General features: G+C 44.1%; 1 protein-coding gene across 1 annotated transcript; it reads right to left on the bottom strand.

The window, feature by feature from the left end:
• Positions 1-362: 362 nt before the first annotated feature.
• UBE2S (ubiquitin conjugating enzyme E2 S) lies at positions 363-20,514 on the bottom strand. The gene is made up of 4 exons (XM_035135531.2): positions 20,083-20,514; positions 13,421-13,568; positions 9,197-9,387; positions 363-5,217 (listed from the first exon to the last, which is right to left on the bottom strand). Exons 1-4 carry the CDS (start codon positions 20,083-20,085, stop codon positions 4,927-4,929), a joined length of 633 nt encoding a protein of 210 aa, XP_034991422.1. The 5' UTR covers positions 20,086-20,514; the 3' UTR covers positions 363-4,926.
• Between the last annotated feature and the right edge of the window lie 244 nt (positions 20,515-20,758).

Below are 20,758 nucleotides of genomic sequence, written 5' to 3'. Positions count from 1 at the left end.
GGGCCTGCCGACAGAATTTACCACTACAACAACACTGCTTCTAACTCAATTTGTTCCTTCCAGAGCTTTACTTTGACCCAATGATTAAGAAGAGGGCTGGGGCTGGAGAGAGGAAGTGGGGTTATATAACCAGTCTCTTTCCCCGCTCTCTTGCTCCCTGGAGTTTTAACCACAAGCCAGTTAGTGCTGATCTGCACTAATCCCCATGTGGAAAGGATGCTGTAAATATGGTTGTAAGGAGCTTGTGATAATCAGCTGGACACGTAGAACCAGGTGCTGCTGCTGGGAAGAGTCCCCCCCCCCTCCAGCTCTGAAATTCCGCTTCCTTCTCCCCCCCACCCCACCCCCAGCATATCATGCAAAATCAACCAGGTGACATTAAAGACCTCGCTAAAAATTACAAGGAATCAGCGCAAAACCAATTACGAAAACGCAGAAAGAGCTAAACTGGTACAATGAAAACAGCACTCAATCCCCAGTTCTTGCTTTGAACATGACAAAGTGGTGCCACCTGGTGGGCAGTATGGAAAATGGCAGCAACAATCCCTGTACTGTATCTGAGGCGGCGGTTTAATTTCTAAATCAAGGCAGGCAAAGCTCAAAAATAGCTGCAAGCCAGGCCAAACTATGCCTTTGTTACTGATTTTAGATATGTGGGAGTTTTTCGTGATTCCTCAGTGCTGGAAAGCATCATCTGCACATGCTCAGATACATGTTATGCCTTCTCTCATGCCAAAGGCCTGAGGCCTATCACTGAAAATAAGCTAAATACTACCGGTAGCTCAACTGAGTTGGGAAAAGAAAGAACAAGTGATTGTGTCAAACTTCCAGGCAGAAGGTGGTGGAGCATCTGCCTTGTACAGAAAATCCCAGTTTCAATCACTAGCACCTTCAGGTAGATTTTGAATACAATGGAAAGCCGCTGCCAGTCAGTGTAGAGACAGACCAATGGTCTAACTATATTTAAGGATGCTTCTCCAGAGTTCCTCATTTATCCACTCGAATTAAACTAAAACACACAAGGGGTGGGGTGGGCAAAGGGGGCCAACGTCCAGGAATTCAAGACTTGTGGTTCTTTGCAGTCATGTCTAAGAGGTGGGAGAGAAGGAATTAAGGCTGCCAGGTTCAGAGAACACGCATGCCTTTAAATCCCCTGCTGCAGCAGGACACTAGGCAGCCACAGCTTCTCTTGCCCATTCCCCTCCCAAGCCATTATCCACCAGGGACCCCTATTAACTGTGGGGCATGTAGCAAGCTGGGGAGAATGGATGGATGACAGGGCCTGAGAGGGAACAGGCAGGATACATTTCTCATCATGAGGAAATTTATAAGCGTGTGAATATTCTCCAGCTTTGAATTAAGAAATGCCCTCCCACCAGATGTCAAAAAGAAAAATAACTACCAGACTTTTAGAGGACATCTGAAGGCAGCCCTGTTTAGGGAAGCTTTCAATCTTTAAGAAATTAGTGTATTTTAATATTTCTGTGGGAAGCTGCCCAGAGTGGCTGGGGAAACCCAGCCAGGTGGGCGGAGTATAAATAAATTATTATTATTATTATTATTATTATTATTATTAAGACGACTATTAACTAAAATAGCCCTTACCCAATTTACCACTGAAGCAAACTATTTCAGGACCGGATCCAAAAATCTGCAGTTAAGTTTTCACCTTTATCCTTCCGTCCAATCAGAGCCGGTCCTACCATTAGGTCGACTGGGGTGGCCACCTCAGGCAGATTTTTTGAGCATCTCAAAAGGACAGTAAATTGTCCGTATTACCGTATTTTTGTTGCCAAGTTGCGGGGAGAGGCTCATACTGGATTTTTGACCTTAGGTGCCAAAATTAACTAGACTGGCCTGGGTGACTCTGTGCCTTGACTTGGGTGACAGCAGGGAGAGCAGTGGGACCATTTGTTGCTCTGTCTTCAGGCAGCAAAATGTCCTGGGCCACCTCTGTAAAATCTGCGCATAAAGCAAAATTTATACACAGGAAACTTGCCAAGTGTGGTGAGGGAAAGGCACACTACCCCCAGGCAATTTCCGTTACCAACAACGTTCTGTATGGCTCACCAAAGAAACTTAGCTAAAACAGAAAAAAGGAAGATAATCAAGGACAGTGCTGCCCTCCACTGGTTCAGTATATTCCTACATCCAAAATGCGGTAAGAACGTAAGAAAAGTCCTGCTTCTTTAGCCCAGTACAGAATCCTTCTCACAATGGCCAAGTATGTTTCTGAGAGCCCCACAAGCATGACACTGGGGCAACAGCCCTCTTCCCATTACTGCTCCAAAGCAAATGGAAATTCAGAGGTTCAGACTACAAATTTGGAGATAGAATGACTAGTTGTCTCAGTATCAGCTTTACCTTCCATGAATTTTTCTAATCCACTTTAAGTCATTTAAATTTGTGGTAGTCATATCTTGTGGCTGTGAATGCCAGTTATCTGTGAACTGTCTGAAGTACTTCCTCTCACCCTGGATTCTCAGTTTCGCTGGATTAGGACTCTGGTAATGGGGGCAGCATAGGCATGCCAAAAATAAATACTGTACCCCTTCCACCAAACTGAAAAGCTCCCAATATAGCTTTTCCTCATAGGAGAGATGCTCCAGCCAGTGTCCATTTCAGTTGTTCAACTTTCAGTGTTGCATTATAAGACTGGTTTTCAGCCTCATTTCAGGAACTTTTTATATCCATACCTCCAAAATCAAGCTTACCCAAGAGTTCATCAGATTACTTAATTTGCCATATAACTTTATGTGCTCAGCTAACATTTATGCTGGTTAGTAGATGAACCCAGTTTGAATTGGCAGAATGACTTATCTGTGACCTACATTTGGTGACAAGCCATTTAGAGAGTTCGCCAAGTGCAAATCTGAACCACCTTGACTTTTCCCAACTAAACAAAATTTAAAACCAAGTCCAAAAGGATGGCATCAACTCACACTGAAACATTCCTGCCTGGTATCAAGTTGCCTTATCTATGCCTATATAAACTTGCATCGCAATTAAGATCAAGTTCAAGAACCTTGTTTGCTGTCCCACCAACACATGAAGTTGAAAGGCCCAAGTGCCAGAGACAGGGCCTTCCTGTTGGTGGTGCCAGGCTTTCTCGTTCTTGTCCTTCTCTTGAAGACTTATTTCAACAAAGGCTTTTAGTGCAGTTTTAAAATGTTTCATAGCCCCTACTGGGCAACAGGTGTTTGTCGATAGTTTTAGATTGTTGAACTGCAACTGAATTGTAACTTTATTGCTTTTCTGTTTTTAATTTTGCACACCACTCTGCACCATGTCTTTTAGAAAAGCAGTATATTCAAAAAATATTTAAAATATTTATATACTGCTCTTCAGGTGAACCTCAAAATGTCTTTACACGAAAATATTTCAAATAAACATTATTAAAAATTATTTAATAAAATAGTAAATATAAGCTACAGAGGAAAAACTTCGGAGGAAGAAAAACACTTCTAAAAAGCCAGATCTGTTTTCCCCTAGCCCTGTGGTGGCAGTTGTGGGAGGGAAGACAGTTGTTAAAATTCTGTGTGTACAAAGAAGCACACACCATGCGGTACAGCCCATGAGAAATGTGTGTGCATATTAGCATACAAGGAACTGTGAAGACCTGTAAAACCAAACAGCCTCTTGACTGCTTGCTGCTGTGCCAGCCAGAGGATACACCACAAGGCCCTTAAAAAAAAACATGTGGGCTACCTTACGCGGCTGGCATGTTGTGTACTGCTGAGGGGTGTGTGTGTGTGTGTGTGTGTGTGTGTGTGTGTGTGTATACGTATAAACTACAGAACTGGATAAGGACAACCGTACTAGTATTGTCCCAAGCTGCAACCACATTTTTATGACACAAATGCATACAATTGGGACACTGATGGAGAAGAAATTCACACGTTCCATTAAATCACTTAAGTGCTTGCCAGCTAATGTGTGAAACAGTTCGGATGCCCCTCATGTCATCACCTCTTCCCACATCAAGGTAGCTTAACACCGGTGGCATAGGACAATTTAAGCGGCCGCGGTGGTAAGGGATGCAGAGGCCAGTATTTTGAATGAGCGAATTCATTTGGACACAGAGGGAGATCACTCCACTCGGCTGACTTGCCTTAAGAACTCCCTTGCTGGATCAGGCCAAAGGCCTGAAAAGCAGCTAACCAGATGTTCCCAGGAAAACCCAGGGCCACCCCAACATACTGCCTCTAAACAGAGATCACATTTAGCTTGCATGGCTAGCACACACATAGAAAGACCCTTCTTTGCTTAGATTTGCCTAGCTTCCTTTTTAAAACAAACAAACAACTAAGTTAGTGGTCAAAACCACAACTCGGAGCAATGAATTCCTTAATTATGTGTTGTGCAGAGAAACATTCTCGTTATCCTTCATCAACCAATTTCAGCAAAGTACCATAATCCTGAAGTCCAACAGTAAAGAATCCTCTTTCCCTTTACCTGCTCCTCACGGTTCACAATCGTATCTACCTCTATAAAGTCTCTTCTTTGATATCTTTCTCCCCTTAAACCGCAAAGCAGCAACCTCTTTTTAATGCCCTCCGTCAAAAAGGAAGATGCTCCCCATTTCTGATCCTCTTATTTCGATGCTCTTCTGCGGTTCTATTAACATCCTTTTTAACGGTACGGGCAGAGTATTCTCAACGTGGGCTGCTGGTTTAGATGATGGCACAACCAAACATTAAGAGCCTTCTTAAGAAAAAAAAGGCATTTAATAGATTTTCCTGCTTTTATAATTTAAATAACTTAAAGACGGAAAAGAAGAAAAATCTGACAAGGGCGAGTTGGACTGCAGCCTCAACGTGAAGGTGGGAGAGGAGGAGAGAAGAGAAATGGAGAATGTACTTGTGGAACCCCAACACCCACCACACCCACCCCGTGTGCCAGACCCCACCCCATCCTCGCTGCCCCCTAAAGCCGCCGGAGAGCTCGCTTCTTGTCGGTCTTCTTCTTGGAGGCCAGTTTCTTGTCCCTGTCGCCTGCATGTTTCTTAGCCATGGGGCCTTCCCCAGAGGCACCGGCCGAAGAAGAGCAAGGCTCGGCAGGGTCCTTGGTGCGCAGGCCGGACGAAGGCTGGGCATGGATCTCCGTCAGGAGGCGGGCCCGGGAGGCATATTCCTCATAGTTCTCCAGCAGGAGGCGCCCTGCTTCCTCGTTCAGGGCCGATTCTGGATTGGGATGGATCAGCAGACACTTGATGGTCTACGAGAAGAACAAGGAAAGAGGGCAGTCAGAATGAGGGGAAGGCGAGACATTATCAGCGTGTCAGGCAGAGGTCCTTCTCAGCAGTGGAACACCTTCCAACCAGTTGTCAAGGAAATAAACAACTATTTGACTTTTAGAAGACATCTGAAGACAGCCCTATTTAGGGAAGTTTTTAATGTTTGATCTTTTTGTGCTTTTTATATCCTGTTAGAAGCCACCCAGAGTGGCTGGGGAGGCCTGGCCAGATAGGCAGGGTATAAGTAATAAATAATAATAATAATAATAATAATAATAATAATAATAATAATTAGAGGGAGAGAACCCAGCGAGCTCTGCCACCGGCCAGCCAAACAAGGGTGTCTCAGGAAGTTATGCCCACTCCCTCCCAGGAAGAGCAGTGGGACAGGAGGAAGGCCAGTATGGTCTCAGCCACTGCTTGGCTGCTGCTTCCCTCTGCCCCAGCAATAAATCTGCTTCACGAACCAGTTGTCTTTGGACTGCTAAAGTGAGGAGAAAGATGCACTGACCCCTGTCAGCAGTCAGTGGGTCACAAGCTGCTAGGCACCCTTTTACACATTGCCTGAATTTTTATTTATTTATTCCATTTATATATACAACCTTTGTCTTCCAAGGAGGTCAATGTGGTGTGCAAGGTTTTCCTTCTCCCCATTTCATTCTCACAACAACCCCGTGAGGTAGGTTAGGCTAAGAGCTTCATGGCTGAGTGGGGATTTGAACCCTGGTCTCCCAGGTCATAGTCCAGCACTCTAACCATTATGCCACACTGGCTGCCTTCCCCAATGTGGTGCTCTCCTGATGTTTCGTACTGCAGCTCCTTTTGGCCCCAGCTGACACAGCCAGCAGTTGGGGGTGATGGAAATTGTAGACAAAAATTTCTGGAGGGCATCAAGCTGAGGAATGCTCTTTTCATGTGCTGTAAGTTGCCCTTTGGAAATCATTCAGTCCTAGAAATGGGGCATAACTCTGAAGCAGGGTTCAGAGTTCTGCCTACGGAAGCTTCTCACTCTCAGCCCGACACCAGATTCAGATAAAAAAGTGGAGGCAGGAACAAGGTACCATACCCTCACCACTCTATTATCACCTCAGTACAAATATGTGCTTGAGAAAAAGGAGTGTTGCTGGATTGAAAGTGCCTGTCAAAAGCTCAAAGCTTGTGGGAAGTTAATGTATTAGAGAAAAGGCTAAGGAAGCAGCAAGCAACCTTCTTGATGTGCAAGCTTTTTACTAGCAGGGATATTATAAGTGGATGGTTTCAAAGCAAGATTCTCCTCTCATACATTCTGAGGTGGAACAGACAGCAGGAACTGGCCCTGCATTGCGGTCTGTTTTTTTTATTTAGTCACCATGATGGAGAGCTGCAATTCAAGGAAAAAGCAGCTAATATTCTGGGGCCATGGGACCACCAAAATACTGTGGTGTCATCTATCCTGAGCTCCCACAGAGTCCCATCTCTGTTGCTTCAAAAGTTACCTAACTTAAGGATTGGAAAGATGGTAGAAAAGCTAGAAAGGAGCACGTTTTTATGGCCACTGACTAAGGTGTTTTTAACTTACCCGTCACCTCCCTTTTAACTGATCCATTAAATTTAAATACTTCAACATACTGCCAAAATATTAAAAGCGTTGCCTAGACTTATCCACTTGCAGAGGAAGAACCCATAAGAAAATGGTCATATTCCCCAAGACAGGGGCAAACCAGCACAGCATCAAAACTAGCAAGCGTGTAACTGACCGATTAACACATGCTCACTAATGAACGAATGTTTTTGTCAATTAATCTACCAATTAATGCTTATTGCCCTGTTTTAAAATGCTTGTGCTGCACAGTTCTCTCTTCCTCATGCCTCTCCCTTTCAGCCCACCAATTTTCACATCGTTTCATTGAATGCTGAACTTGGGTGGACCCCCGGTTGGGTGCAAAATGGGGGCCGACTAAAAATGACCTGGTGGTTTCTGCACACAATCTTCTCCAGGTACACAAAAGTCAAGTTGCCTATTAATCAAGAATAATAATCACCCAGCCCTCTAAAACAAGAGTTAAAATAAAAGCTATGGGCAAGCAACCCTATGTTAACAGGCTACTGTAAATATTTGGATACATTTATTATTATGAAACATGGGGTCCGGTGGCGCTATATAAAAGAATTTTTCCCATGGTTTATTTTGCACGGCTTAATTGTGTAAAACTAAATCCTCAGCTTTAGTGCTTTTCGTGGTTTAACGTTACAACGACCTCTTCTCCATTTCAAACCACACTAATGTATTGTTTTGTGTTTTTTAAAATTTTCAGTTTTGTACTTTGGGTTATTTTTAAAAATAACATTAACCCAGGTACCTTTTTTTTCAGGAGGAGGGTGGAAATTGGCCTGCTTGAAACAGAGATATTAGGGATACCGTATTAGGGTGGGAGGGATGCATGGTACTTGGTTTAGAAAATTCTGCTACTGCACAGCCCCAGCCAGCACAGACCAGGGTCAGGGATGACATGGCACCAACCTGGAAGGCCACACGCTCCTCATCCCTGCCATACAGAGAGATTTTAGGAAAGGTGAAAAGGAAAAATGGCACCGAGCAGCCACCCCTGAGCCCTTCAGTGCTCTGCGGCACTTACGGAGGAAGGTTTCAGGAGGGTGGGAAGGGACAAATGGTCTCTTTCTGTTTAGGCTGCTTTTTATTCTGTGCTTTTATTGTAAATTGCCTGGGGTGTTCTATACATCAAATGATCTATACCACTTTTTAACAAAATCAGAGACTGGATTGCAATCCCCTGTTCTCACTGCAACTTGGAAAATGAGGCTTTGGTTCCGGAATGCTGCTTTGTGGCATGCAGCAAGCCGGTCTTCAGCACACAGGCAGAGGGCAAGCCCTAGCCAATGTCTGCTCTCCCCAGGAACATCGCAACTGATGCCAACTTTATTATCCAATCGGCACCAAGGGAAGATTTTTTCTTCTCCTCCTAAGATAATATTATTTTAGCCATTTCTTGGTTTATTGCTGCTTTTACTTTTAGTTAATGTTTTACTTTTGAAATTAAACTAAATTTTCATGCAGTTTGGAGGTTTTAAATAACAACAACAACATGTTGCTTTGTGAACTACCTTGGAAGCATCAGTGGAAAGATGCTGTTGGTAATCTTTTAAATAACTAGTTAAAAGAGAGCAGGCTGGTTGGGCAGCATGCCAAGAGTCAGTTTGAGCATCTTCTTGGAAGGAGCATGGTGGAGATTATAACCTGATGAACCAATCCCTCTAAGCAACAACAGGTTGCTGCCACCTGAATTAGAAACCCTGTGCTGGAACGCAGCAGCCACATGACACCAAACATGAAAGGAAATGAATAAGTGACACTAAAAGACACATCCTGACTATTAACAGAAAGAGGAAAGTCTCAATTTGCTCCACCGCAAAGTTTGTAAACTGCATTGAAGTTTGTTAAAAACTTAAGTAAAATCTATATCATGAAAACAAAGTCCAGAGGTCTGTTTTAATGCACTGGTGCCAAGAGCTAAAGAGCTCCTGGTTCAATGCTCTGCCATGACAAATCACTGGACAGCTTTGGCCAAGCCATTTTTCTCTGTGTGTCATTTGAATGGCACATTTTCAGGACACTTCATGGTGGATTTTCCTTTAGGTTGAACCATTCTCCCCACTAGCCTAGATAAGCCCAGGATCAAGCAAAGAGAGGGACCATGGCTCTGAGGCGAGACATGTGTTTTGCATGCAGTTCAGTCCCTGGTATTGCCCGTTGAAAGGATCTTAGGCGGCAGGCAAAAGAAATGTATCTGCCTACTTGAAACCCTGTCACACCAATGCCAGTCAGTATAGAAAGTACTGGACGATAGGTCTGACCAGGTATAAGGCAGCTTCCTACAGGATATTAACAGTTTTGGATTACAACCCAATTCAGGCCCTAAACATACCATTTTGGGATGCAACCCGGTTAAAACCACCACTCACCAGCAGGACATGTCGGATGCCCAGTTCCGCTTTCCAGTCCTTCTTGAGAACGTTGACGCAGATCTCGCCATTGGCCCCCACATTGGGGTGGAATATTTTGGTCAGGAAGTAGCCTTTTGGTGGGCTGGCTGGAAAGTCTTTGCCAAGGATGAGCTTCATGCGGAAGAGGCCACCGGAATATGGGGTACCCTCTGCAGCAGGAACAGAGAAGGGTTGTCTCAGCAATACCACAGGATGGCATGTCCCACTCATTGTACCCCACACGTGGTTTAAACAACAGCTCAGTTATCTCTGATGTCCAGCTAACTATTATGCTGGCCAAGCTATTGGTATATGGGTGTTGTTTTATGACGTAGTCAGTGCTCTGTACCATGTTGGGAACAAATTATTTTGTAAAAAATTGTATACCACCCTATACCTGCAGTTCTCAGGGTGATTACAAGATAACATCATGATCTAAAAACACAGAATACATAATCAAAATAAAAACAAGAACATTCCAATAACCCCTGCCCTAAAACTCATTATAGGTAAAGGACCCCTGGACAGTTAAGTTCAGTCAGAGGAGAATATGGGGTGTGGCACTCATCTCAGCTTTCAGAATGAGAGAACTGGTGTTTGTCTACAGACAGCATTCCGGGTCATGTGGCCAGCATGACTAAACCGCTACTGGTGCACGGAGGACCGTGATGAGTGCCAGAGTGCATGGAAACGCATTTACCTTCCCACTGCAGTGGTACCTATTTATCTACTTGCACTGGTGTGCTTTTGAACTGCTAGGTTGGCAGGAGCTGGAACAGAGCAGTGGGAGCTCACCCCGTCGCTGGGATTTGAACTGCCAACCTAATGATCAGCAATCTCAGTGGTTTAGACCACAGCATTATAACACCCCCCAACAAATGATATGCCTTGTCAAAGACTGTGGAATTTTCATTCAAAAGAAGTGGAAAGTGTTCTGAGGTAATAATGGTTGATGATATTATCATCCTCCTCATGTCTCTGGATTAGCAGAACTTTCTCCTATTACCGCTGAATATGTACTTTTATTCCTGATTCAGCCCTGCTTAAATTCAGAGAAAACCTCTGTTATTCTTTTCATGTATTGTATCGGAAGTCCCAGAACTTAATACATTGATCCAGTATTTCTGACTTGGCATGTTCCGTGTTCCTTATTTATTTATTTTTAATTAAACTGGAATGTGGTAGTTAATAGAAAAGCATAGCAAATATCATAAACCATAGGATATGGGATGAAAGAGGGTTATAAAACATGAAATGGACACTGCAGGAGTGAAGTGAATGATGCCTATTTGGTGGCTGCGTAAGTATACACAGAATAAACTCAGGGAATAGAGGTTTATCTTTTAGAACGCTCTTGTTGGTCACAAGACAAAAAAAGATGACATTTTAAAAGTTAAAATATATTTTAAATTTTTTAAAAAATTGTCCAGTAGGACCTTAGAGACCAACTAAGTTTGTTCAGGTATCTGAAGAAGTGCATGCACACGAAAGCTTATACCAAGAACAAACTTAGTTGGTCTCTAAGGTGCTACTGGACATATATATATATGTGTGTGTGTGTGTGTGTGTGTGTGTGTGTGTGTGTGTGTGTGTGTGTGTTGACTGCATCAGACCAACACAGCTACCTACCTGGATCTAGTTAAAAGTTAGTTTATATAGGCCCAGATGAAATTATGAGTGTGTCATATTAAAACGCAGAACGTTTCTGTTTTTCCATTTTGTTTTTGGTGTGGTTTTATTGCTAGAAGGCAGGCATTATATGGTCTTGCTGTGGAAACTGAGAACTTGGTATTTCAAGAGAATTGAATCTTCTCTTCAGTTAAGAGAGAATGTCCCAAATGTTAGATAATGGCCACCATACCTCTGTTACACTAGATATCTCTTCTCTCTCTTAAACACCCCGTATAGAGCTAGAAGATTCTACTTTGGGCTATGAGGTTGAGAAATCAGATAGAGATTGTAAATATGATACAAAAAAGTCTCAAGGTTCCTCTTGGTCTCAACAATATTTACAACCCAAGTGTAATAAGGAAGAATTCTTAGTGTACAAAGAGGAAAAAGAAGAAACAATCCAGAATTTTGGGATTGTCATTATAAATTAATGAAAGGCTAATTTTTAATGAGGAGTATATTATTTCACATGTGTGTAACTGAAGGAAACCAACTAGAGTGTGAAAAAAGAATTTAAATGAGAAGTGTCTATTGGGGATATGCAAAGTTTTATTTACTTTTGTACCCTAATTTTGCTTCCTTTTAAGAATTATTTAGCCTACAGTTTTGCTTTTTCTCTCTTTCGCCAGCAACTCTCATGAATACTGAAGGCTTGCCGACTTCTCTTTTTAAGGAGCTAAATAATAAGTCTGGCTTCCACCACCCCGTCTTTCTTTTAGCCTTCACCCCAAGCCCTTTTCTGGGGCAAGTCTGTCTACTTGCAAGGCAGATATTTTTACTCCTCTCAGCACAAGCTTCATAGGGGCTAGATTTTCATTTCCCTTTTTAATTTCCAGTTTGGGGCTCAAGGATTCATTCATCAGTTGAAACCAGTGGACCTCAACTTTGGTAGATATGGACCCTCCTGAACATTTCTTAGAACCAGGGGTGGGAAAGGGGTTAATTTGGTTTTATTGCTAGAATTCTGAAAGTATATGGTCGGGCTGTGGAAACTGAGAACTTGGTATTCCTAGAGAATTGAAATTTCTCTTCTGCTAAAAGAGAGTACACTGGCCCGATGGGCTGTCTCCAATGTTAGCCCGGTCTAGACCCACTGATATCGATGGGCATGAGAGATCAACACAGGCCCATTAATTTCAACACATCTACTCAGAGTATAATTTAACTGGATACACCCCAATACTCCTGACCTCCTGTATTCCACTTCAGTGTTATGTCTGCACTGAGCCATGGCTCAAGGCTGTAGCTTGGTTCCAGAGCTTCCCTCCGCCTACAAAGCGCATTATCTAATCAAAGATAATGTGGGTTGCGGAAGGGATGTAGAAATCCTCCTGGTTTGGGTGGGTGCTGGGGATCTGCAAGACAGTGTGATTAGGGGGCGTGCATGAATGAATGCGTAATTCTGATTGGCTAATGGGCCCCCTATTTATTCCTGGCATCTTTTGAATTTGGTCACTCGTGCTGGTTTTGAATCTCCCTCCCACCCGCCGCTTGTCTTAAGGTGTTAGCCTGACATTGCTTTGCCTTTCTAGGGGTTGCCTGTATTCAGGGGCCCAGTAGGAATTTTGCCATCTGGCTGATTGGCCTTGCCATTTGGTTTTTGCCTACTGCTAAGCAAATCGTCACAACTTGTTAGGTTGGCGGTTAGGCTTTTGGTTAATTAATTTGTTGGAGGAGGGGTGTGGCATCTACATGTCGACCCTCTTCTTAACATTGCTCCATATAGAAGTATTCCGTTAAAGGAATCCTGGGGCTTTGTCCTTAGATCCCCGTCAAATGGCGGGGCTGGGGGGCCTCTTTACAGAGACTGAGCCTTGGGGAACACTCATGGACAAGAGGGGGGAATGTCTGGGCACAGCTACCTCCTCTCCCATTGGGTGTTTACTTGACTTCCCTTTACGTGTGGGGAAGTCGGAGCTGGTCCTGTCCAAATTGGACAGATGGTGATGGTCCTGACCAAGGTGGTCAGATGGAAATGGTCCTGCCCCTACGGGCAGGTGGAAATTGGTCCTGTCCCAAAGCGGGGGACAGATGGTTTAACCAAAAGCCTAAGCCAACACTCAACTAAATAATTGTAATTAAATAAAGTTGTGGCCAAAATAATGCCAAAAACCCAAACCAAAATTAAGTGTCCTGGTGTGAGTTATTTGGGGGGATTTCGGGCATCCTCGTCACGCAAAACACCACCCAACTGTCTTATTTCTAACCACAAGGTAGCTATAAATACCTGCATGCTATGAGCAGCACAAAGGTATCTGGATTCCTCACAGAAGGTGCGGAAGAGAGCTCCTTTCCCCATCCTGGAAGCAGGTGATGGGAACAAGCTCTCCTGGACAACATAGGAATATTGATGGGAAGCTAAATTTATGCTGCCTGTGGAGAAGAGCCCCACAACCCCTTAAAAGAGTCACCTTTCCATTCTTGCTTGGACAATGCCACCTGGCACTGTTACCCTTTTCACAACAACCCATAACCACATGCTTTTTTAAAAAAAGGCGTCTCGGAAATCAAACCCCACATGCCCCTTCTTACCAGGTCCTTCAATGGTAACTTGCACATCTGTGATGTCCTCCTCATTGGGGAATACTTTGATGCCTTCAGGTGGGTCTGAGGTCAGAGTGGAGACTTCCCTATAGACCAGCCGAATCACGTGGGGAGGCAAATTTTCTACATTGGAATTCTGCAGAACAGGAAGGGTGGGAAGGGGGGAAAGCGAAGAAGAATATGATTCTTAGCTGAAATACAGTCCCTGCTTGGATCTGCCACCCGCTGCTCTTGAAGGGGGCAGGGCTGACCAATATTGGGAGTGACAATGTGCTGCAGAATGCCTGAAAAGCTGGTTGAGCGTGGTCAACAGATCTACCCAAGAGCCTCCAGCAACACAGAACAGGAAGGCCAGCTCTAGGCAGTAGTAATACTCAGATATACTTGGGGAAGGGAATGAGAAGGAAAGCATAGTGCATGTAAAAGGTGCTTACTTGGGTCAAACAAAAACATGCCTTGGAACACACACACACACACACACACACACACACACACACACACCCCTGTGGAGAAACACCACCATCCAAAGTAAGCCTCCACTTCCTAATCTTCTCCCAGCAAAGTCAGTGAATCATTAAATAGCTACACTTGCTTTCCAAGACATGTCACTGGAACACTGTCTTCAGCCAGCATGCCACTTGAAATGCTTACTCCTAAGTAATCTCCCCATAACCGACATGAACCTGCGAATTCAAGCAGCAACGCAGTCTACTTCCTATGTTTACTCACAAGTAGGCTCCCCAAAAGCAGTTTCATGCAGCAGGATGATGACAAAACATAGGATCCATTTTAAAATGCACTTTCTTCTGATTAACTCTCACTCTCCAAGAATTATGCATGAATGTCTTATTTTTAAAGTAATTTGTTGATGAGCCCCCGACTGCAAAGCTCAAAGTCCAACAGACTCCCCACTAAAAACCATGTACCTCTAGCTTGAAACACACACACACACAGAGAGAGAGAAATCCAAGGCAAAACAGTACAAATTAAAATGGACTTTTGAACAGCCACTCACCTGCCTGCACATGGCAAGCAAGAACCAGGGATGCTTTATAAACTGGAAGAGCCATTTTTAAAATTAACACACACTCTCTCTCTATCTATATGCATGAGCTCATGGGCAACTACACTGTATACAGAGTCTTCGTTGCAAGGCAGAAATAAACACATACCGGTATATGGAAAGAGTGACATGAAGACACATCCATCCCAAATAGCAAAGGCGCATCAAATTAAAGAAAGAGTAAAAGAAAAAGGAACAGCTTGTTTGTGCAAATTGATTTATCTTGTTTTATTTATCAATTGCTAAAATGTATCAGAAGCCCAAGGGTAAGTATTTTAAAGCAATATTACATCCCTCATGGGGACGCGGGTGGCGCTGTGGGTTAATCCACAGAGCCTAGGCTTGCTGATCAGAACGTCGGCGGTTCGAACCCCCGCGACGGTGTGAGCTCCCGTTGCTCGGTCCCTGCTCCTGCCAACCTAGCAGTTCGAAAGCACATCAAAGTGCAAGTAGATAAAAAGGTACCGCTCCAGCGGGAAGGTAAATGGGATTTCCATGCACAGCTCTGGTTCGCCAGAAGCGGCTTAGTCGTGCTGGCCACATGACCCAGCTGTACGCCGGCTCCCTCGGCCAGTAAAGCAAGATGAGCACCACAATCCCAGAGTTGTCTGCAACTGGACCTAACGGTCAGGGGTCCCTTTACCTTTACATCCCTCATAGCCGCAATTCTTGAAAGCACAGGCACAATTCCTCCTCAAAACTGCCTGAGGGGAACTTCTAGGGCTGAGGAAAGAAGGGATGGGAAGCAGCTACTTCGCAGCCCTGAGCTCGCAGTCCTTTGCTGGTGCACAAACTCTCATAACTGTCAAGACAACAAGGCTAGATGTGTTACAAAGAGCCAAAGTCACATAGGCTCAAGAATTCCAGCACTTGTAAGTACGTACAGTACTAATTGATGGGGACAGTGTCAAATCCTACAAAAAACCCTTCCACCCCCAAGGCAAATGCTGCTACCTGAGAAAAGCCAATGTGGGTTAGTGTGGTGCAGAGGGCAGGGAGGGCCGCATTAGGATCAGAGAGGAAAGTTCAGTCACAAAGCCCACTGTGTGATCTTGGACTGATCATGCACTCTCAGAACAACCTACTTCACAGGGTAATTGCGAGGGTAAAATGGGCATGATGGAGAGTGAAATACAAGAATCATGGGCATAGCCCTTGAAGCTCCTTGGAGAAGAGGCAAGAGTAAAAATGTAATAATGGATTGAGAAAATACACTAGCAAGGTACGGTAGCTTTCACAGCAAAGGTTGAATTTGACTTCTCAAAAGCCTCCTGCCAATATTGTAGCACAGCTTTTAAACACAGATTCTGGAGTGGCTGGGCTTTTTCTGACCCTCTTTTGCACACACACAAACGTCTGTATTTTTAATTTCAGGTGAGAAACGGTAAAAGCAAGCAGACACACACACAAATTAAGCAGATACCAGAATGACAGTCTTCTTCGGGGCTGTTCAGATAGTGTGTGACCCCCGACCCACATGAGGTAGACAGAAAGAGATGGGGAGCAGGCCTCAGGCCTACAGTTTCCCAATTCACTCTCCTCACTCACTAAGCCAATGGACAAAGGCAAGGGATTCCATGATTGTTTAAAACTGAGATTAAATCTGGCAGAGCAGGGGAGATTCCCCATTCAAACAAACACAGGATCTCTTGCTCTATTAGTCACTTTCTCTCTCTCTCTCTCTCTGTGTGTGTGTGAGAGAAAGAAAGAGAGAAAGAGAGAAAGAGAGAAAGAGAGAAAGAGAGAAAGAGAGAAAGAGAGAAAGAGAGAAAGAGAGAAAGAGAGAAAGAGAGAAAGAGAGAAAGAGAGAAAGAGAGAAAGAGAGAGAGAGAAAGAGAGAGAGAGAGAGAGAAAGAAAGAAAGAAAGAAAGAAAGAAAGAAAGAAAGAAAGAAAGAAAGAAAGAAAGAAAGAAAACACACAGGAGAAAGCAAGCCTGCTCTCACCTTTCACCTCCCCCATAATCCTGAGAACACCTCATCTAAACAGCCCCCCCTAATTGCTATTTATTTATATTTTGACACATCCTCATTTGCACTGTCAGAAGGAATAATGTGGCCTGCATTGCCAGCAAATATTGAAATACAAAGCAGGACAACTGTGAAGGAAAAAAACCTTTTGTACTTAGGTTACACAAAGTCTTTAGGCCAGGTGTGCCTTAACTTTTCCCTCAGACACAATGTGTATTTGTGGGTGTACAATTTTTGTTACTTGGTAGTCATTTCTACAAATGCTCCACCTCAGTTCAATATCAGAGGGTGGCTATTTGCTGCCTCTGCTTCTCAGACCAATTCTGCACAAACCCTAAAGGTGCCCACATACGTCTTTCACAGTGCTAAAGGGGTTGCCCACTTGCCATTTTAAAAGGAGCAAGCTGACCTAGCTTCCAACATGCACCAGCTCTCCCTGGGGACTTCTTTAGTAGAAACTGGAAGTTTTACTACTGTAGTGTAAAGGTAAAGGGACCCCTGACCATTAAGTCCAGTCAGGGAAGACTCTGGGGTTGCGGCGCTCATCTCGCTTTACTGGCCAAGGGAGCCGGCGTTTGTCCGCAGACGGCTTCCGGGTCATGCTTCTGGAGAACCAGAGCAACGCATGGAAACACCGTTTACCTTCCCAACCGGAGCAGTACCTATTTATCTACTTGCACTTTGATGTGCTTTCAAACTGCTAGGTTGGCAGGAGCTGGGACTGAATAACTGGAGCTCACCCAGTCGCAGGGATTTGAACCACCGACCTTCTGATTGGCAAGCCCTAGGGCAGGCATAGGCAACCTTGGCTCTCCAGGTGTTTTGGAATTACAACTCCCATGATCCCTGACCACTGGCTCTCTTAGCTAGGGATCACGGGAACTGTAGTTCCAAAACATCTGGAGAGCCAAGGTTGCCTATGCCTGTCCTAGGCTCTGTGGTTTAGACCACTGTAGCATACATGGACACAAAAGCACGTAGTCCAAAACTGGAAAAATAAACCATTTGGATCACAGTCTAACTCAGCCTCTCTCAATCTTGCGTCTGCAGATGATGTTGGACTAGCTAGCAGGACCAGTGGCCAGGAATGATTTTAGTCCAACAATACCTGGGGACCTAAAGTTGTGAAAGGCTAGTCTAATTAGTTAACTACATCTATAGCCTCCTCTACCAGAAGTACAGGTAGAGTACCAGAAGTAAACAGGACACTCCACAATACCATTTCTGATCCCTTCTGATCCCATGTTGCTAGATGTTTTTTTCTTGGGATCCTCCAAAGCTAACAAAAAACAGATTCCATGCCAGGCTCACTCTAATGGAACTTAAAACGCAAAGTCACCAACAGTGGGAAGGCTGCCCCCAAAGGGCATTTCAAGAGTAAACCAATAGTAAGGATGACAAATGGCAAAAATGCATCACCCTTGGCTATAAAGGAAGACTCTATGGAGTAACTGTAAAATAAAGTACCAACACTCAAGAGCTTACAGATAAAGAACACACTGACAAGGAGAAAAATATTACACACCACTATGTATGACTTTCTACGTGGAACATTTTCATTTCGTCCATAAAAGTCATCACTTCTACTTAAGTTACGATCAAAGTGCTTAACCTCCACTGACACACACATATACTATGTGTTGAGAAATGTCTAATGGTTTTTGATTGATTACAAAAAATATATAAAGTTATCATGGAAGCTCAGTCCTTCCCTGCACACAAAACTGCTGCCTGTGTGTAAACCATCTGCTGGGGGGTGGAGTTGGGGAAGAGGAGAGAACACTGCTTGCCAAGGATTCGTCCCATGAGAAAGAGTTTACAATTAAACACATCTGAAAGCATGTAAGAGGTCAAAGGACTGCGCAGGTCTCAAATACAAAATGAACATGTATGCAGCACTGCACATAGAAACATATACCCAAGGGAACCAAAGGCCTAGACTGGAACAAATCAAGACAAAAGGTTTTTAAAAGGCTAACCAACTTTATAGACCTTAAAGCAGTACTCTTACAACTCCACTGAGTAGAAGAGTTTGCAAACATGGAGGATTTTGCTTTGAGAGAAAGGGAGAGCAGGAGAAGACAAACTGTTTAGAGTACTGCTGTATCTTCCTAAATCCTCATACTACGAAAAAATAAAACTACTCAGAAAGCAAACTCTAGATGCCTCCCAATGCAATCCTATATGTTTGTTTAGGAGCAAGTCTCATGGTGTTCAATGCCCAGGATTCCAACCTTAATAAAGAATGTCTGAGATATGTTTCCCCATATGTAATAAGAACAATCCACCTTTTCTATTATGTATTATTTTGTACAAGTGATGACTTTCTGTGTTTGCAGCAAGGAATAGGCCTTTAGCCCTGCACCTGGAAATCAAACAAAATACGAGGTATTTTGGAAGGCACTGGAAAGAAATACATTCTGTTTGTCACTTATAAATCAAACAATATAAAATATGCCTCAACAAATATGATCCAAACAGGGCATGTACTGTAATTAAATTCTAGAAAAGCAAAGGTGGCTATTATCAAAATGCATTACTTGCCCTGTAAGGAATCTACTTCCCCAAATAAATAGCTGAGGATTTTTAAGACTTTGATGATACTCTCAATAATGCTTTTCATATGGATCATGCATCAAGGATTCCACAGCTCACACATCCAAGAAAGGAAACAGGAGGGGCAAAGTTGTAACAAAGGATGGAAAAATTGTGGCAAGTGGGGAATTAAGTTTTTTTAAAGTTTGACTTGCCATGTGGGTAACCACCCACACCTCCTATACAAAAATTATTCCTCCCATAAACACTTATAAAACCCTAATGAAGTCGGACATTTTAAACCAGGGATGGAGAACCTGTGGCCCTCCAGCTGTTGTTCGACTCCAACTCCCATCATCCCCAGTCAACACGGCCAATGGTCAGAGATTATGGCAGTAGGAGTCCAATAAGAGCTTCCCCACCCTGCTTAATTTAAACAAATACTCAGAGAAACTGGCAGCACTACATCTGTTATACTTGCACCTCCATTTTTAAATGCCTTTCCAGTGTACTCATGTCACACCAAAGAATATGGGCCTCTTTCACCATATTTCAAGTTCCTTTAGGAATTGAGAAGCTCCTTCTGAATGTTTCACTTTCTCTTCATATTTCATCAGTAACTCCTCTATTAGGATTCCTCTCTATCATGACACCCCCAAACCTGGCACTAGATCTTAACCCACACCTGACACTAGATCAGGAAATTACACCCTTTCTCTATACAGGACTTCAACAAGTTTCTCGCCACTTGCACCACAAACACTGACATATCTCCCTAAATCCAAGTGTCTTATTGAAGCAAATCCTACACAAAATCCCACTCCCAGATCCCTTCCCCAATACAAAGCCATAACCTTGGAACCCAGCTGAAGACAGGCAGCCAAAGGTTTCACTCCATACTCTTGGATTTTGCCTACAGGCACACAAATATGAACAGATCCCCAAGTTACCCATCCCCTGAACCTTTGATCAGTAATGTGCAGGAAAGTCACATGCCACCAATCCCAACCAAGTTTTGGTGGGTCCCAGAACCAAGAATAAAACTTCAAATTAGGCAGGGGCAAACGAGCCAAAAGCCACTCACCATTGTGTAGGGTCTGCACAGAGGATTGTAGAACAGCACAATGTAACCCTAATCTTTAGAGGGCTCACATACGCACCTTAGCCTACACCTAAAATGCTTCTGATCCTGCGCCTGCTCCTAACTTGGGTCAGGAGCCCCCTACCCCTATTGAGAACACGCTAGATACTAGGGTTTAAGAAGTTCTACCTCTCCCATGCATTTACGGGGGGGAAACCATACGTCCCCCCCACCCTCCTCCTTCTCCACGCTGTTACCAACTCGCTTATGCCACCCTCACTTTAATGAGGGTGGCCGGTGCCCAGCGAACGTTTTTATAACCCTCGGCCAAAGCCAGCCACACCCCTTTGGAACCCCAGTCGCCCAATCAGGCCCGTTAGAACGGAGGGGGTCCGTTCCTCCCCCCTCCCTTCTCGGGTGCTCTCCTCGCGGAGAGCCGTTGACAACCAATGTCCGCGACGGCCGGCAGCCAATGAGGAGAGGCGTAGTGGAGAGGCGGCGCTATAGTGCCTGATTGGACGGATTTGAATATGAACGTTTGGTGAAAGCGGCGTTTAAAGGGACGATAGTTTGTTTATCTGCTAACGGTTGCGGGAAGAAACTGGGTGGGGGCGAATTTCAAATCCTTCGATTGACGCGCCGTTTCGCCAATAGAATGTGAGAGTGCGCGAGAGACGCT

This window comes from Zootoca vivipara, chromosome 13 (genome assembly GCF_963506605.1).
Source record: "Zootoca vivipara chromosome 13, rZooViv1.1, whole genome shotgun sequence".
NCBI classification, from domain to species: Eukaryota; Metazoa; Chordata; class Lepidosauria; order Squamata; family Lacertidae; genus Zootoca; species Zootoca vivipara.
This window is presented reverse-complemented; position numbering and strand designations above follow the sequence as displayed.

Coding starts and splice junctions, on each gene's coding strand:
- UBE2S (XM_035135531.2), bottom strand. Junction 9,388..13,420: donor AGTTACCATTGAAGGACCTG/GTAAGAAGGGGC, acceptor TTCCTGCTGCAG/AGGGTACCCCATATTCCGGT. Junction 5,218..9,196: donor GCATCCGACATGTCCTGCTG/GTGAGTGGTGGT, acceptor TTCTTCTCGTAG/ACCATCAAGTGTCTGCTGAT.